Here is a 17611-nt window from a genome sequence, read left to right on the forward strand (position 1 = left end):
GAGTTCCAGGTATATTTTAGATATGAGATCCTTGACTGTTGTATTGCTAGTAAAGACCTTCTCCCAATCCGTGGGCTTTCTATTAATCTTGCTAGCTATGTCCTTTGCCATGTAGAAGCTCTGCAATTTCATGCAATCCCATTTGTCCAACCTTTCTTTGATTTGTTGTGTTTCTGGGTTGGCCTATTTACTCTTGATCTAATGAGCTTTTCTAATGACTGTGAATATCACAGAAGAGAATGTATGTAAGTTATTCTTGACTCTTTATCTGAATTCGTAGCACATGCCATCAAAAGATTCACTCCTTTTTTTATTGTGAAAATACCATACAGAGGGGTTACAATTACATGGGCAAGGTAACAAGTACATTTTTTATCAAGCATTATTGCCTCCTCCTTTGTTTCACTCCATTTATGTCAAAGAAGACAGCACAAAATAACCATGGCTATTCTTCGCTTACACTCTTGATACATGAATTTAAATCTGATCTACTAATGATCAGCAAAAAACATTTTTTGGTCATCCTAGAAATGTGGAGGGAGTAGAATGAATAGCCAACATAAAAAAGCATCATGTTCATGTAGCTGTGATAGTGTAAGAAGAAAAAAAGAATTTACAACTGTACAAATGCTCAAGTATCCAATATAATTAAAAAGTAAATAATATGGAAAAATGAAAGAAAGTAATGTTAAACAACTTGCCTTATGCCAATGCTAAGTGAATCCTCTCATTGCAGGGTCATTTTAACTCCAATTCCTATGGCCTTTTGAAGGCACTGACTAAAAGATCTATAATTGTGTATACTAAGAAATAAAATCACACCTATTTCTTAGACATTGTTGGTCTAATTGAAATATACTTATTTTGCTTCAATTGTAAAAATCACTAAGTGTTTTATTTAAATTCTCCTAAATATAATCAGGCTTTTTCCTCTGTGGACATGGAGGTAAGGAATCAACCATCCTGACTGAGTTCATCTTGCTGGGCTTCTCCACAGATCCACACTGGCAGCTGATTCTATTTGGAATATTTTAATAATCTACTTGTTAACCTTGTCAGGGAATAGGACTTGTTATCCTCACCTAGTTTGATTCTCAGCTGCATACTTCTATGTACTTTTTCATTGGAATCCTTTACGGAGTGCTATCTTCTGGCAGCCATGTCCTATGACCGCTATGTAGCCATTTGCAGTCCATTACTTTATTCAGCCACCATGTCTATTTCTCTCTGTACTGGGCTGGTTGCAGGCTCCTACATAGGAGGGTTTTTTTTTTTTTAAATTGTATTTTATTTTATTTGAGAACATACTGTACAAAGGGGCTACAATTACATGGGCAGGATAATGGATACATTTCTTACCAAGCATTGCAGCCTCCTCCTTTGTTTACCCTTCACTTCCCTTCCCCGCCTCCCCCCTCCCCCCACCCAATTTTACCCCCCTCCCCCCACCCAATTATACCCCCCTCCCCCCCCCCCCCACACCGGCATTGTAAAGCTGGTTTTGACATGACATTTTGTACTTCTCATTGTTGCAACAGGTCCACCTGAATCCTTAAACGACTTGTTTGTCCCCATCTACTCCACATGTTATACTGACATCAAATATAGTGAAAACGGGGGTTACACTGTGGGGGAGGGACATACAAAGCAACAAAGAAATAATCTTATAAATGCATTAGAAATACATGCATGAAAGAAACGAAAACATTAAAATACATATTTAAGGGTTCATTTTCCTAGCATCACATTATCTGACCTTTTCCGCTTGACTCATACCTATACTAGATATTGCAAATAAGGGAAACCATGGGACCTATGCTTCTTTGGGCCTGTCTTACTTCACTTAATATAATTTTTTCCAAACCTTTCCATTTCCTAACAAATGGGGAAATGTCATTCTTTCTGATGGAGGCATAGAATTCCATTGTGTATATATACCACATTTTCTTGATCCATTCATCTACTGAGGGGCATCTGGGTTGGTTCCATATCTTAGCTATGGTAAGTAATGCTGCAATAAACATAGTTGTGCTGGTAGCTTTAGTGTGGTCTTGTTTGTAAACATTTGGGTAAATGCCCAAAAGTGGGATTGAAGATGCAGACATAAAGGGGATCCAAATAGGGAAAGAAGAAATAAAACTCTCCCTCTTTGCAGATGACATGATCTTGTATTTAAAGAATCCCATAGACTCCACTCCCAAATTACTCAAGCTGATTCAAAACTTTGGCAAAGTAGCAGGTTATAAAATTAACCCCCCAAAATCAATGGCTTTTCTATATGCCAACAATGAGAAAAGTGTGGCTGAAATTAGGAAAGCAACTCCATTTGTAATAGCCCCACAAAAAATAAAATACCTAGGAATTAACTTAACCAAAGAAGTGAAGGACCTCTATGATGAAAACTTTAAAATCTTGAAAAAGGAAATCAACACAGAACTTAAAAAATGGCAAAACCTCCCATGCTCCTGGATTGGCAAGATTAACATAGTGAAAATGGCAATACTTCCCAAGGCTATCTACAAATTCAACGCGATACCTATCAAAATTCCACCCTCATTCTTCAAGGAAATAGAGGAGGCAATCCAAAAATTCATATGGAACAATAAAAGACCCCGAATAGCAAAAACGCTCCTCAACGGAAAGAACACTGCTGGAGGAATATCAATACCAAATTTCAAACTCTACTATAAAGCCATAGTAATCAAAACAGCTTGGTATTGGCATAAGAACAGACCTCAGGACCAATGGAATAGAATTGAAAACCCAGAAATGAACCTACAGACCTATAGCCACCTAATCTTCGATAAGGAAGCTAAAACAATAGAATGGAAGAAAGACAGCCTCTTCAGTAAATGGTGCTGGCAAAATTGGTTAACTACATGTAGAAAACTAAAGCTAGATCCTTATATATCACCCTGCACCAGAATCAACTCCAAATGGATCAAAGACCTTGAACTCAAAGCAGACACTCTGAAAACATTACAGGATGGAATAGGAGAAACCCTAGGTCTCCTTGGCTCAGGTCGAAATTTTCTGAATAGAGACCCGGAAGCACAACAAATCAAAGAAAGGTTGGACAAATGGGATTGCATAAGATTGCAGAGCTTCTGCAGGGCAAATGACATAGCTGGCAAGATCAATAGAAAACCCACCGATTGGGAGAAGATCTTTACTAGCCATACAACGGACAAGGGTCTCATATCTAAAATATACTTGGAACTCAAAAAATTAAACCACCCAACAACAAATCCTCAAAGAAACAACTGCCCAATAAATAAGTGGGCGAAAGACTTAAAGAGAAGCTTCTCTGAAGAAGAAAGAAGGATGGCCAATAGACACATGAAGAAATGTTCAACATCCCTAGCCATAAAAGAAATGCAAATCAAAACAACATTGAGATATCACCTCACTCCAGTTAGAACAGCAAAAATCAAGAACTCCAATAACAACAGATGCTGGAGGGGATGTGGACAGAAAGGAACCCTACTTCATTGTTGGTGGGAATGTAAACTTGTTCAACCACTTTGGAAAGCAGTATGGAGGTTCCTCAAAAGACTTCACATAGGAGGGTTTTTGAATGCCATCGCCCACACTGCCAACACTTTCCGGCTGAGTTTCTGTGGGAAAAATGTCATTGACCATTTTTTCTGTGATGCGCCACCCTTGGTAAAAATGTCCTGTACAGACACACGGGTCTATGAAAAAGTCTCCTGGGTGTGGTGGGCTTCACAGTGCTCTCTAGCATTCTCGCCATCTTCATATCCTATTTCAACATCTTGCTGGCTATCCTGAGGATCCGCTCAGCCTCGGGAAGGCGCAAGGCTTTCTCCACCTGTTTCTCCCACCTCAACTCGGTCACACTTTTTTTTTTAATTATAAGGATGCTATATAGAGGAGCTACAGTTACATGAGTAAGGTAATGAGTAAATTTTTTGTCTAGCATTGCTACCCACTCTTCCTTCCCTTCTTCCCTCTCTCCTCCACCCTCCCCTAGCCCCGCTCCAATTTGTAAAGTTCATTTCCAACATAGTGTCTTGTGAGTCTCATTGTTGCAATGGGTCCTCCTGTGTCCTTATTTCAGCATTTTGTTATTCTTCTTCCCCTCCCCAAATTAGATAAGTGTATATACAAAATGCAGGGTACCAAAATCCAATACAGTGACAACAAGGCATCTACCATAGGGGGAAGGAACATAAAAAGGAAACCAAAAAATAACAGTACATTAAAAACAACAACAACAAAGAAAAACATCTTGTGTCCACATCTTGGGGTTCATTTAGTTTAGTATCATCTTTTTTTGGAGTTTTTTTTCATTGTGAAAATATACAGAGGGGTTACAATTACATGGTCAAGATAATGAGTACATTTCTTATCAAGCATTGTAGCCTCCTCCTTTGTTTCCCCTTCCCATCCCTTCCCATCCTCCCCCTGCCTCCCTCAAATCCTCCCCCCCCCAGTATCATCTTATATGGTCATACATACATAGCTTTTGAGCTTTTCTTCTCATCTGATAAGATTATCCTAGACATATTCGAATTATTGCATTATAAGGGAAACCATAGGACCTATATATCTTTGGATCTGGCTTACTTCACTTAGCATGATTTTTCCAAGTCTTTCCATTTCCTAACAAATGGGGTGTGTCATTCTTTTTGATGGAAGCAAAGAATTCCAATGTATGATAGATTATTGCTCTTCATATATTCAAAGCCTAGTTCCACCTATTCCCTGGGGAAAGACAAAATGGGTGCCCTGTTTTACATTGTGATCAACCCACTGCTCAGCCCTCTCATCTACAGCCTAAGAAACAAGGACATCAAAAAGGCTTTTAGGAAAGCTATATAAACCATACGACCATGAACGTTATTGTTTTTGGTGAATGCTGTTATTACCTTTGTCCAATAACTTATGGATTAATTTTCTTGCAAACATTCATGTATTTCATTTCATTTCAAGAAGCGATTCTGTAAATAATAAGATACTGATCAATGGTATTTGAATTAGTAGTATTTTTGTTGTGATATGATCCATTTTTAAGGCTGTTGGAAGGGGCTTCAAAATATTATATTCCCTCTTTAAAGAACTAGTTTTTTCATAAAAATCATCATGTTGGATTTTAGATGGAAGTGATGAGGGAAAAAAGAAATCACACACTTTTTAGGATAGAGTTTGAGCTGCAGAAGTTAGATGAGTAAGTGACACTGATTGAAGAGTAGATTTGGAATCTTTTTCAAGATTTTGGGAAATCCTGGACCATATTTGTGCCTCCTGCATCAACATAACATGAAGTGATGTGTTCGGTAGTTGTTTAGATTACAGAACAAAAGAGTAACAACAGAACCTGTTATAAATCCATAAAGTTATATGTGTTTTTAGGGGTGTGCCTCACCCAGAAGAATATGTTCTCTCCAAGGAAGACAGTGTATTCCAGAGAGAACTATTCCTACTTGCCTAAATCAATGGTACCTGAAAAAGGTAGATTCTAACAATATGAAACAAAGAATATGTAACAACCATGTCTATTCCTATGGCCCTGTGTTTTTCTATTTGTCCTGACCAAGAATGATATAATATAATACCTAGAACTTCATATCACAGCCAGTTGCAAGTTTCTCTTTTTTAATTTAAATTTTATTGTAAAGGTGATGAACAGAGGGGTTACAGTTAGATTAATCAGGTAATGACTTTTTTCCCAAGGGATATCACCCCCTACCCCTCCCAGAGCCCTTCCCCCACCAACCTGTACAGTTCATTCTAACATAGTGTCTAATAAGTATCTGAATTGGTTTACCCTTTGTCCCACTGTGCTTCAAGAACCTTCACCAAGAATAATCAAAATAATTTAGACTGTTTCCTGGAACAACAAGTAACAAACTGTGTTGCTAAACAAAATGAATTTAGACCTGGCTCTGAGTTACGTACATTCAGGCTTCATATGAACTCAGTAACCCACTCCTCCATTGGTAGGTTAGAGCATGTCAACTTGGTAGATCATTTCTTATCTTGTTAATCCTTGACTGCAAACCATCTGTGTGTTACTTCCCTGGGAAAATGCTACACACTGATCAACCTGCTAGTTACCTATTTTTTTCTTGGATCCCCAACAAGTTCTCACTGTGGTGGTTTGGGGTATTACTTTGGGAGAACTCTAACAATGATTTTGAAGAATCTTTTGATTTACGTTCAAGAGAGATAAGTCATTCCTAAATCCAATCCTAGTATGATGCTAACGGAAGAATTGAGCTACAGAAAAATGAAAGTCAAAACAATTTGGAATTATTGTCAGTATATAGCAGGTTTTGTTGCTATTTTCTTCAATATAATTTACAAGAGTCTAAGTGGAGGGATATAACAAAGTTTACAAATGAGAAGATGATACCACAGAGGACAGATTTTTATTGTCAATTGGTTATTGTAATTTATGAAAAGAGCTCATTAAAATGTCAATAAAATTAGAAATAAATATTATGCAAATTGTTCTGGTCACTGAGCCCTTTGTGTTAGTACTGGTTCTTTCATGTTTCTTCTTACCTGCTGCTGTTTTCCTATACTTCATTTCCTTCTCTCTTCTCACAGAAGCAATCTTGACATTCTACATTAGTCTATCACTGAGGATGCCCTGTGAGCTAACAAAATTTAGGATATATTCCTCAAATGCCAATAATCAAACAGATTCACATCTCCATCAGAGTAATAGTGTAGGGAATATAACTTCTTTAACTTTGGGAGAGAGCAGAAAAGAATATTGAATACTTTAGATGCAAGTTATGTACCATAGTTTTCTATTTTGCATTAAAACCTAAAAATGCTTTTGAAAAATGGTATTTGTTTTACAGTTAATAGTAGGGACTATGGTCTAATCTCTAAACCAAATCAATGAACACAAAAATGTTTTCAGCTAAAGTTTCATTCATAGAGTTTTATTTTGTGAACCCTAGTTCCCAACCTTCCCTCCAGTAGCTTTTTATCATTTAGTACTGATCTTCAGAAAGGCCAGCGAATGGATCTAGACTTCGGTCTGTGCAAGCTTGAAGAGTTTTCTCAGGGCTTCTATGACATCTTTGTTCCTCAGACTGTAGATCATGGGATTCAACATGGGAAATAACACAGTATATAAAGGAGAAATCATTTTGTCCCTCTCAAGGGAGTAGCTGGAACTTGGCCGAGAGTAAATGTAAAGAAAGGAGCCAAAGTATAAGATGACAGAGATGAGATGTGAGGAGCAGGTGGAGAAGGCCTTGAGGCGGCCCTGGGTGGAGCGGATCCTCAAGATGGCAGCGATGATGAACAGGTAGGAGGCCAGGATGAGCAGCACAGGGGTGATGACATTGGAGGCCAAGAGAAAGTAGAGGACAGACTGGTAGCTGTCATTCACATTGCATGCCAACTTGACCAGAGGCGGAACATCACAGAAAAAGTCATCAATCACATTGTTAGCACAAAAATCCAATGTGAATGTGTTGCTGGTTAAGATTGTTGCATTCAAAAAACCTCCTGTGTAGGAGTATAGAATCAAATAGATGCACAATCTCCTTGACATGACCTGGGCATAGAGCAAAGGCTTGGAAATGGCTACATAGCGGTCATAAGCCATAGAAGCCAATAGATAGCACTCACTGTAAGCTAGGCCCGCAGAAAAGAAGAACTGAGATAGACAGCCAGCAAAGGAGATGCTCTTGTCTTCAGAAATGCAAGTCAGGAGAATCTTTGGTATGTAGACAGAAGAATAAAAGAGATCCAGAAAAGAGAGATTTCCAATGAAGAAATACATGGGTGTGTGGAGCCGGGAGTCATTGCAGATGAGCACGATGAGGGTGGTGTTTCCCAGCAAGGTTGCACAGTACACTCCGAGGAAGAGGACAAACAGGACCAGCTGCATCACAGGGTCTGTTGTGAAGCCCAACAGGATGAACTCTGTCACTGAATGGTTGCCTCTCTCCATGCCTTGCAGAATTTGGATCTGCAGATGGAGAAGAGTTTCACTGCTTTAATCAACAGAAAGTGAGGGTATTCTGCATGCTCAGTCTTTGAGATTTGAGAATATTAATCAGGAACCTTACCTGCTTTGGGCAATTGTAGAAGTTTTCTGAGTTTAATACATTGATTATAATGAAATTGGAATGGCTAATTTTTAATAGGTTTTTTTTGTTTTACCTCAGGTGAACTTTTATTTTTGGTGTTTGAACTGTTTGCATATACTAGGCAGGTGCTTTATCATGTGAGGTATAAACCCTCATCATTTTCTGTTTTAGTTATGTTTTTTGACTAAAGTTTTGTGCTCTTTTTCTCAGGACCATCTTTGGACCTATGTCTCCTGCTTGTAAAACAAAAAATATATGAATCGGGAAATACTTTCGTTATATATGCCATGGCATTAAGGAAAAAACTGGATGAAGGGATAGTAACATACCAGAAATCAACCGAATTCAGACATATAGAAAACAACAAAAAGACGCTTTTTCCATTTTTTCAGCTAGAAAAGAACAAGTTATAAACATTCTATAAACTCAGAAGGTCTCTGTAGTTTAGAGAGTAATGACATAGTCTTATTCCATAATGACAGAGGTTGTTTTCACATCTAGCACTCTGAAGAAAACTTTGATACATCTCATATTTCCAGAGAAGATGGTGGTCAGAAAATCTGGGTGAAGTTTGAGTTAATCAACTTATTGAGCAAATTAACCTATCTTTTTACATAACATAAAAATAAACAGTCTAAGTTATTTGGATTGATTTTCCTTTATAGGTGATTGATCTTTTTTCCTTGAGATCTTCAAGGATCCTTGCATTGGTCTCTATTCATCCTGTTTGGATTAAAATGTGGCAATGTGATATCCTGTAATGGTCTGGTCTGTTTGAGATTCCAAAGGCTTATTGGACCTCAGTGGGCATTTCCTTTGGATATTAAGGAAGTTCTCTGCTAGGATTCTGTTAAATATATTTCCTATTTCTTTAGCTTCCTTCTCCAGCCTCTCCTTAGTACCTATTCACCTTAAGTTAGGGCTTTTGGTTGTTTCTTGTATGTGTTATAGAGTTTATCTTTTAAAAAATTATTTTATTGTGAAGATCCTGTACAGAGGGTTTAAAATTACATGAGTAAGGCAATGCGTGCATTTCTTGTTGAATATTGTTACCTACTCCCTTGTTTCTTGGTTTTATTTTGAATATCGGTTTGTTCTTTCTCTATAAAGGTTAGAATATCTTACATTCCAGAGATTCTTCCTTCTGCATACCAAGCATCAAACTTTATTATAAAGCCATAATTATAAAAACAGCTTGTTACTGGCATATGAACAGGCCTGAGGACTAATGGAATAAATGAAGACCTAGAGCTAATCCCACAGCCCTATGGCCACCTAATCTTTGACAAGGGAGCCAAAATCATCAGATGGAAGAAAGACAGCCTCTTCAACAAATAGTGCTTGCAGAATTGGCTATACATGTGTAGACATCTTAAGTCAAGTCCTTGGATATCACCCTATACCAGAATCAACTCCAAATGGATCAAAGACCCTCAAGTAAGAGCAGATACCCTGAAAATATTACAGGAAGGGATAGGGAATACACTAGGGCTAGTTGGTACAGGTTGAAACATTGTAAATAAAGATCCAGAAACACAAAAATGAACAGAAATACTGGATAAATGGGATTGCATTAAACTGCAGAGCTTCTGCATGGTAAAGGATATAGCTTGCAAGATACATAGAAAGCCCACTGATTGGGAGAAGATCTTAACTAGTTATATATCATGCAAGTGCCCCATATCAAAAATACATGTACAGCTCAAAAATTTTTACTCCCAAGAACAAATCCTCAAAGAAACAACCCCACCCCATTAATAAGTGGGCTAAAGACTAAAAGAGAGACCTCTCTGAAGAGGAAATAAGAATGGCCAATAGATATATGAGGAAATGTTCAACATCTTTGGCCATAAAAGAAAGGAAGTAGCGTGTGGCTCAATTGGTAGAGTGATTTCCTTGAGCTATAGAGCTCAGGGACAGCACCCAGGCCAACAATGCTTGACAGGAAATGTACTCATTACCTTACTCATATAACTGTAACTCCTCTGGACAATATCTTTACAATAATAAAGAAATGAAAATGAAACAACATTGAGATTCCATCTGACCCCAATTAGAATGGCCATTATCAAGAAATCTAATAACAACAGATATTGGTGGGGCTGTGGCCAAAAGGGAACATTACTGCACTGTTGGTGGGAGTGTAAATTGTTCAACCACTCTGGAAATCAATAAGGAGGTTCCTAAAAAGGCTACACATAGAGTTTCCCAATGACCTAGCAATCCCACTTCTGGACATTTACCCAAATGACCACAAACAAAGCTATCAGCACAAGCATGTTCATTGCAGCATTACTTACCATAGCAAAGATATGGAACCAACCCAGATGCCCCTCAGTACATGAATGGATCAAGAAAATGCAGTCTTTATATACAGTGGAATTATGTGTTTCCAGCAGAAAAAAATGACATCACCCCATTTGTAAGAAAATGGAAAGACGGGAAAAATCATATTACATGAAGTAAGCCAAGCCAGGCCCCCGAAAACATAGACTCCTCCATGGTTTCCCTAATTTGTAATAATTAGTATATGTCTAGGATAGTCCTAGCAGAGGATCACAATAACTCAATCACTATTTATGTATGACTATATAAAATGATAATAATTGAAATGAACTCCAAGATATGGACACAAGAGATTGCTTTTTTAAAGTTCTGGGTGAAGTTATCTCTTTGTTCTTTCATTTTTTCCCCTTTGAGTCTTCCCCTGTTGTCACTGTTTTTGATTTTGGTACCCTGTGTCTTTTATATATGTTTTATATGATTTGGCAAAGGAAGAGAATAACAACATGGTAAGAGAAAGGACAAATGTGAACCAATACAACAGTGATACTCACAAGACACTATGTTGGGAATGAACTTTTCAATTTGGGTGGAAGGGGAGTTGAGCGGGAGGGAAAGTGGGAGAAACTGAGGGAGGGTGTGACATTGTTTGAGAAGAAATGTACTTATTATCTTATCTATGTAACTGTAACCCCTTTGTACATCACCCTTACAATAAAATAAAATGCAATTATAATAAACAAAAAATAAAAAAATAGACTTTCATGTTTTTGTGGGAATGACCTAGTATTCTAAAAGTTAGGGCCTGATGATATTTCCCAGTTTCTATAACTAAAACACAGGCCTAATCCCTAATGACAGTTATCCCAAGTAGCTATTATATTTTATAATAGCAAGTTTGAGTTCAGTCATATTTAAATGAGAAATCATGATTTTAGAGACAAAAACCAGTGGCTCATGCATATAATCCTGGCTACTCAGGAATATGAGATTCAGAGCGTTGTAGTTTAAGCCAGCAAAGGAAGAAGAATCCAGGAGACTCCATTTCCAATATAATAAGCAAAACTAGGGATAGACGTTTTGTTCAAGTGGTAGAGTTACAGCCTAGCAAGCAAGAAAACCAAGTTAAAGTTCTTGAGCTCAAACTATAGTACCACCTAAAAAATTCTTCATTTTGATACAACTCTTTAATTTTTGCCTTTATAGTTCTATGATAAAAGTTGATAGTAAATTCAATTCAGCCATAATCATATATATGGACATTTGCAAATTTCCATGAGACAAAGGCAAAACTGAAAGCAAAAACTGCTCCCTAGTAAAATATTTCTATTATAATCACCATGCATGTTTTGTCACAAAAACATGTAAATTTCAACATGTGAAATGATTCACTTGGTGAAATATGTCCATATAGTGAAGTAGATCATTCTTGTAGCATTATCAATATATGCATTGATTACAGATAGGATATAGACAGTGTGCTAAGGTTCTATTACCAAGGTGGATGATATCTGACACACTTTTATAAAGACTAATGACAATTCTTCCTAAATTTTAAATTCTTCCTTGAAACAGAAAAACTTTGCAAATGCACATTTATTTTATAGTGTGGACTGGACTTCATGCTCTTTTAAATATAGATGGCTTTCTCAGGGCATAAATATCCTTTGAGCCTCTACATAGAATGTGTGGGATAAGTTTTTTTTTCTCTTTTGTATAGACTATACATGAATACATGATATTTTCATTCTTGTTTACTACATAATAAGAGCATGGAGGGCCCCTAATATTTATAATAATCAAAACTTCAGTCACAGATCCAGTGTTTTTCTTATAGAGACAGTCATAGTTTTTTTTCTGATTTCACAAGTAATGACTGACTTGAAAGCCTTCTGTTACTCTTCATTTACAAGTACATTAGGAGCAAAATGTTGAATGTAAAAACTTTTTATGTTATTTGATAGAACTTTGTTTTAGACCTTATGAAGACAAGACCCAGTTTCTATATTTAGGAGAAATATCTCTTTTTCTCATGTTGGAAAAAGTGCCTGATTTGAAGGCATTATGTAAATTCATGTAAAAACATCGGAGTAGCAAATGCTTAGTATATCAGCTTGTTCTGCTACTTGAAATAAGGCTGTGTTTCAAACTGTATGAACAAGATGTATGGTTTCTATATATGGTTTCCATTTCCATTGAAAATTGCATGAGTTGAAAGCATCATGTGCTTTTCCTTGAAAAGCAGCCCTAGAGCAAAATACTTATTGTCAACACTTGTCTGTTACTTGAAACCAACTATTTTAACATATTTATAAGATGATTTCTTTGTTACTTTATATGTCCCTCCCCCATGGTATAACCCCTGTTTTCACTGTATTTCATGTTGGTATAATTTGGGGAGGGGAAGGGAAAAACAAATTGTTTAAATAGGGATACAGGTGGACCCATTGCAACAATGAGATGTACAAGATGTTATGTTGAAAAACGAACTTTACAACTTTGGCGAAGGGGTGGGGGGCAGCTGGTGGGGGCTGGGGTGGGGGAGGAGATGGGAAGCGATGGTAAGGGGAATCAAAGGAGGAGGCAACAATGCTTGATAAGAAATGTACTCATTATCTTGCTCATGTAATTGTAACCTCTTTGTATGGTATTTTCACAATAAAAACATTAATAATAAAAATATGAAAGATAAAAAACCAGCCCTACTCTACTCTTTCACATTTTACTTTGTGAACCATTGTGTGTACTTCCAGAATTTTTTTAAATTAAATTTTATTGTAAAGGTGACCCCTCCATACAGAGGGGTCACAGTTACAGGAGTAAGGCAATGAGTACATTTCTTTTCAAGCTGTGTTATACCCTCCCTCATTTTCTCCGATTTCCCCACCTTGACCCCCCTCCCACCCAAGTTGTAAAGTTCATTTCCAACATAGTGTCTAGTGAGTATCACTGTTGAATTGGTTTTCCCTTTGCCCTGCTTTTTCTGTGATTCTTCTTTACTTCCCCAAATCACATAAACTTATATATAAGACAAAGTTTATAGAAATAAAAAAAGTTACATCAAGAAATAAACCAAAGGAGAAAAAGAAAGAAAAAAATAAATAACTGCAAACGGACAAGAAAAAATCTTTGTGTTTCTATTCCTTAGCACAGGTAGAAACTTCCTAAGTAAAGATCCAGAAACACAACAAATCAAAGAAAGGCTGGATAAATGGGGTTGTATTAAACTTCAGAATTTCTGCATGGCAAAGGACATAACTAGCAAGAAAAATAGCTTACAGAATGGGAGATATTTATAGCTATTCACTAGACAAGGGCCTCATATCTAAAATATACTTAGAGGTAAAAACTATTAACTCCCACAAACAAATCCTCAAAAATACCCCAACAATCCCATCAATAAGTGGGCTAATGTCTTAAAGAGAGACTTCTCTGAAGAAGTAAGAATGACCAATAAACACATGAAGAAATGTTCAACATCTCTTTCAGATTTTTATAAAAAAATATAAAATAGTTTGAGAATATCACCAAGTATTCCAATTGCCTATAATTGTGTAGGCCTCCATTTACTTCTATCCCTGTGATCTAAGAGAGAAAAGCTCACTATCATGTTGACTCAATGAGACAAGAAATTTAGTCCATTTTCTCATATCACTGTCTCTAAAGCTTAGAACGTACAGACCCTAAAACAGATACCTGGCAACCACTGAATGATGGATTAAATGAATGAATGAATGAATGAACAAATAAATGGCCAATCTTTTTTGTTGTAGTTGGTCATGAGGCTTGAACTCTGGGCTTGGGCGCTGTCCCTGCACTCTTCAGCTCAAAGCGAACGCTCTACCTCTTGAGCCACAGTGCCACTTCTGGTTTTCTAGTGGTTTTATTGGAGATAAGAGTCTCACAAAGGAACCTCCATACTGCTTTCCAAAGTGGTTGAACAAGTTTACATTCCCACCAACAATGAAGTAAGTTTCCTTTCTGTCCACATCCCCTCCAGCATCTGTTGTTGTTAGAGTTCTTGATTTTTGCCATTCTAACTGGAGTGAGGTGATATCTCAATGTTGTTTTGATTTGCATTTCTTTTATGGCTAGGGATGTTGAACATTTCTTCATGTGTCTATATGACCCAGCAATCCCACTTTTGGGCATTTACCCAAATGTTTACAAACAAGACCACACTAAAGCTACCAGCACAACTATGTTTATTGCAGCATTATTTACCATAGCTAAGATATGGAACCAACCCAGATACCCCTCAGTAGATGAATGGATCAAGAAAATGTGGTATGTATACACAATGGAATTCTATGCCTCCATCAGAAAGAATGACATTGCCCCATTTGTTAGGAAATGGAAAAACTTGGAAAAATTATATTAAGTGAAGTAAGCCAGGCCCAAAGAAATATAGGTCCCACGGTTTCCCTTATTTGTAATATCTCGTAGATGTATGAGTCAAGTGGAAAAGGTCAGATAATGTGATCTCAGGAAAATGAACCCTTAGATATGTATTTTAATGTTTTTTTCTTTTATGCATGTGTTTCTAACGCAGTTATAAGATTATCTCTTTGTTGCTTTGTATGTCTCTCCCCCACAATATAACCCCTGCTTTCACTATATTTGATGTCAGTATAACTTGTGGAGGAGACGGGGAAAAACCAGTTGTTAAGGATACAGGTGGAACTGTTGCAACAATGAGAACTACAAGTTGTCATGTCCAAAACGAGCTTTACAACATCGGTGTGGGGGGGGGGAGGGGAAGGGGGGAAGGAGAAGGATTGGGATTGGGATTGGGGGGGAGGGGGGAGGTTGGGAAGGGATGTGAAGGGTAAACAAAGGAGGAGGCTGCAATGCTTGGTAAGAAATGTATGCATTATCCTGCCCATTTAATTGTAACTCCTCTGTACAGTATGTTCACAAATAAAATAAAATAAAATTTAAAAAGAAAAAAAAAAGAGTCTCACAAAGTTTCCTGCCTGGGCTGGCTTTGAACTGTGATCCTCAGATCTCAGCCTCCTGAGTAGCTGGGATTACAGGTGTGAGCCACTGGCACCCGGCAAATGGTCAGTCTTGATTTGGAGGAGAGTGAAGTCAGTAGGACTGATGCCCTGGGTGGCATCAATTAGCATAATTGTATGTAAAACTATCTCAAAATGGTCTTTGATGTCCCCAGGCATTTCCTGACATTTGTGTTCTTTGCAGACTCATATAGGAAAAAGAAAGAAATGAAGACACCATCCAATATAATGGTTATTTTGCCAAATATTTTAGTATACAAATGAAGTATGTTTTAATAGAAAGTAATTTTCATGTCTGCAACAAACTGTCACTGTATGTCCATGATAATTAGGTATCATGCCTTAGATGTCACCACTGACCAAACCAGAGAAAGCTGAAGGCATTTGACTTTCAAGTAACTTAAAATTATACAAGTTCTCAACTACTAGTCAACAATAGAAAGCCTTGATTTCCTTTTAAGATGGAGTTAATTTTTCTCTTGTAGGGTGGTTGCCAAGTTGTTAACCAAAGAAAAGCACAATACTTGAAATGTCATGAACACTAGAATAACAATTGCTTTTTGAACTCCTTGTACATAAAATATCCAGATGTTTCTAATTTAGCAGGTTGTAAAATGGCACCAAGAACATTCCATTCATAAAGGCAGTACCAATAGTTATAATCTGTGTTTCCTGTAGATCACATTGTGAGTGCTGTCATACAGGCTATTATTTAATAATTATTACTATTATTAATGATCATTTCTAGGACATTTACCTTCATTTCAATGGTAAGAAGATTAATGAGTTAAAATAAAGATGTGATCTATGCCAGGCCCCAGTGGTGGCTCATACCTGAAATCTTAATTGCTCAGGAGGCTGAAATCTGAATAGCGTGGTTTGAAGCCAGCTTCAGCAGAAAAATCCATGAGATGGTTATCTCCAATTAATCACCAAAATGGCCAGAAATGGAGCCGTGGTTCATGTGGTAGAGTGATAGTTCTCGGGGAGAAGGAGGGAAAACAATAAACCTCAGGGATAATATCCAGGCCCTGGGATTAAGACTCAGAAGACTCAGTACTGTTCCCCACAGGCCCACCCCCCCACCAAAGATATGTTCAATGCTACCAATTTTTAATCGATGAAGCACAAACTGATTTTCATCTCAATCATGATTCTAATAACTTATATAATTGTGTGATTGCAGAACACAATTAAATCGCCTGACCTCAGGCTTCTGATGAAGGAGAGGGCAACAATTTCTTCACATGATTATCCAAAAATTAATAAAAGGAGGTATTACTGATGAAATTCTTAGTGTATTGTTGTGTAAAGCACCTCACCTTATATCCAGTTGTAATGCATTGGTCTTATTATTTTGTATAACATTGCACCGGCGTTTCCTGTCTTTCCACTGACCCAGGCAGTGCTGCTACTGTCCCATCAGCCTTCTCTCCTCTTTATCACCAGCCCTTTCTCTGAGCAGCAATCTTCCAGAGCATCACTCCACCCGACTCAACCTCTCATCCCTCCTTTCATATTCCTATTTTTCTGCAATAGGTCATTAACTTTTATTGTTTCCAGCTCCAGTGAGACACTTAAAAACTTTTTCTCACTTTGGAAAACAACCTCTGTAATTCACCCTGGGCCACACAAAGAAAGATTAATCATGTTATCTTTGCACTTCACTTAACACTTTCTGGGCCTTGACAAAAACTGGCTTAATGACCTGAGTTTATATTTTCTTATTACAGCAAGAAAACCAGAATACCTGGCAGTGTATGCTAACCAGTCAGCATGTTCACCTTCTTAGGTTATATTTTTGTATTTGAAGGTAAAAATAGTTAACACAATATTTTGTTTAAACATTAGGAGTAAGCTTCTATTAAAAACACTATTTGCTTTTAGACTTTGTGGAAGAATATCATACTGAAGAGACTTTAAATTTTTTGACATCTGGTGTCCCTAAGAATCCCTGCTACTTTATTGTCTTCCTTTCATTTTTCCTGTGCTATTAACAAAGGCTTTGTTTATTCCTGGTTCCTGGTAGTTGTTTGTGAAGTTAGTGTTTCCTTGTATTTCTCTATATTATGAATTACTCATCATTTACCTCTAGTGAACAGAAATTCTACTTCTTCATGTGAAACCTAGAAATCAAAAGGAAAATAATGGAGATTTTTCTCCAGAGGTCCTGTGATTGTTAGGACTTACCATGTAAAGGGTTATTGGACTGATTGTGAGGAACAAATA

At 37.2% G+C, this 17611-nt stretch overlaps 1 protein-coding gene and 1 pseudogene across 1 annotated transcript; one reads left to right on the top strand and one right to left on the bottom strand.

Annotated features, from left to right (window-relative positions):
• Positions 1 to 940: 940 nt before the first annotated feature.
• On the top strand, positions 941 to 4845 carry LOC138834139 (olfactory receptor 9G4-like; annotated as a pseudogene).
• A 2161-nt stretch (positions 4846 to 7006) lies between these two features.
• Positions 7007 to 7942, bottom strand: LOC138833569 (olfactory receptor 9G19-like). The gene has a single exon (XM_070031849.1). The coding sequence runs from the start codon at positions 7940 to 7942 to the stop codon at positions 7007 to 7009; it is 936 nt and encodes a 311-aa protein (XP_069887950.1).
• Between the last annotated feature and the right edge of the window lie 9669 nt (positions 7943 to 17611).

The sequence above is a fragment of the Dipodomys merriami genome, unplaced genomic scaffold (assembly GCF_024711535.1).
Source record: "Dipodomys merriami isolate MVZ:Mamm:240054 unplaced genomic scaffold, mDipMer1.0.p SCAF_21, whole genome shotgun sequence".
In the NCBI taxonomy this organism is placed as follows: Eukaryota; Metazoa; Chordata; class Mammalia; order Rodentia; family Heteromyidae; genus Dipodomys; species Dipodomys merriami.

Bases quoted from the DNA above. Each gene is read 5' to 3' on its own strand.
- LOC138833569 (XM_070031849.1), bottom strand. From the start codon at position 7,942: ATGGAGAGAGGCAACCATTCAGTGACAGAGTTCATCCTGTTGGGCTTC.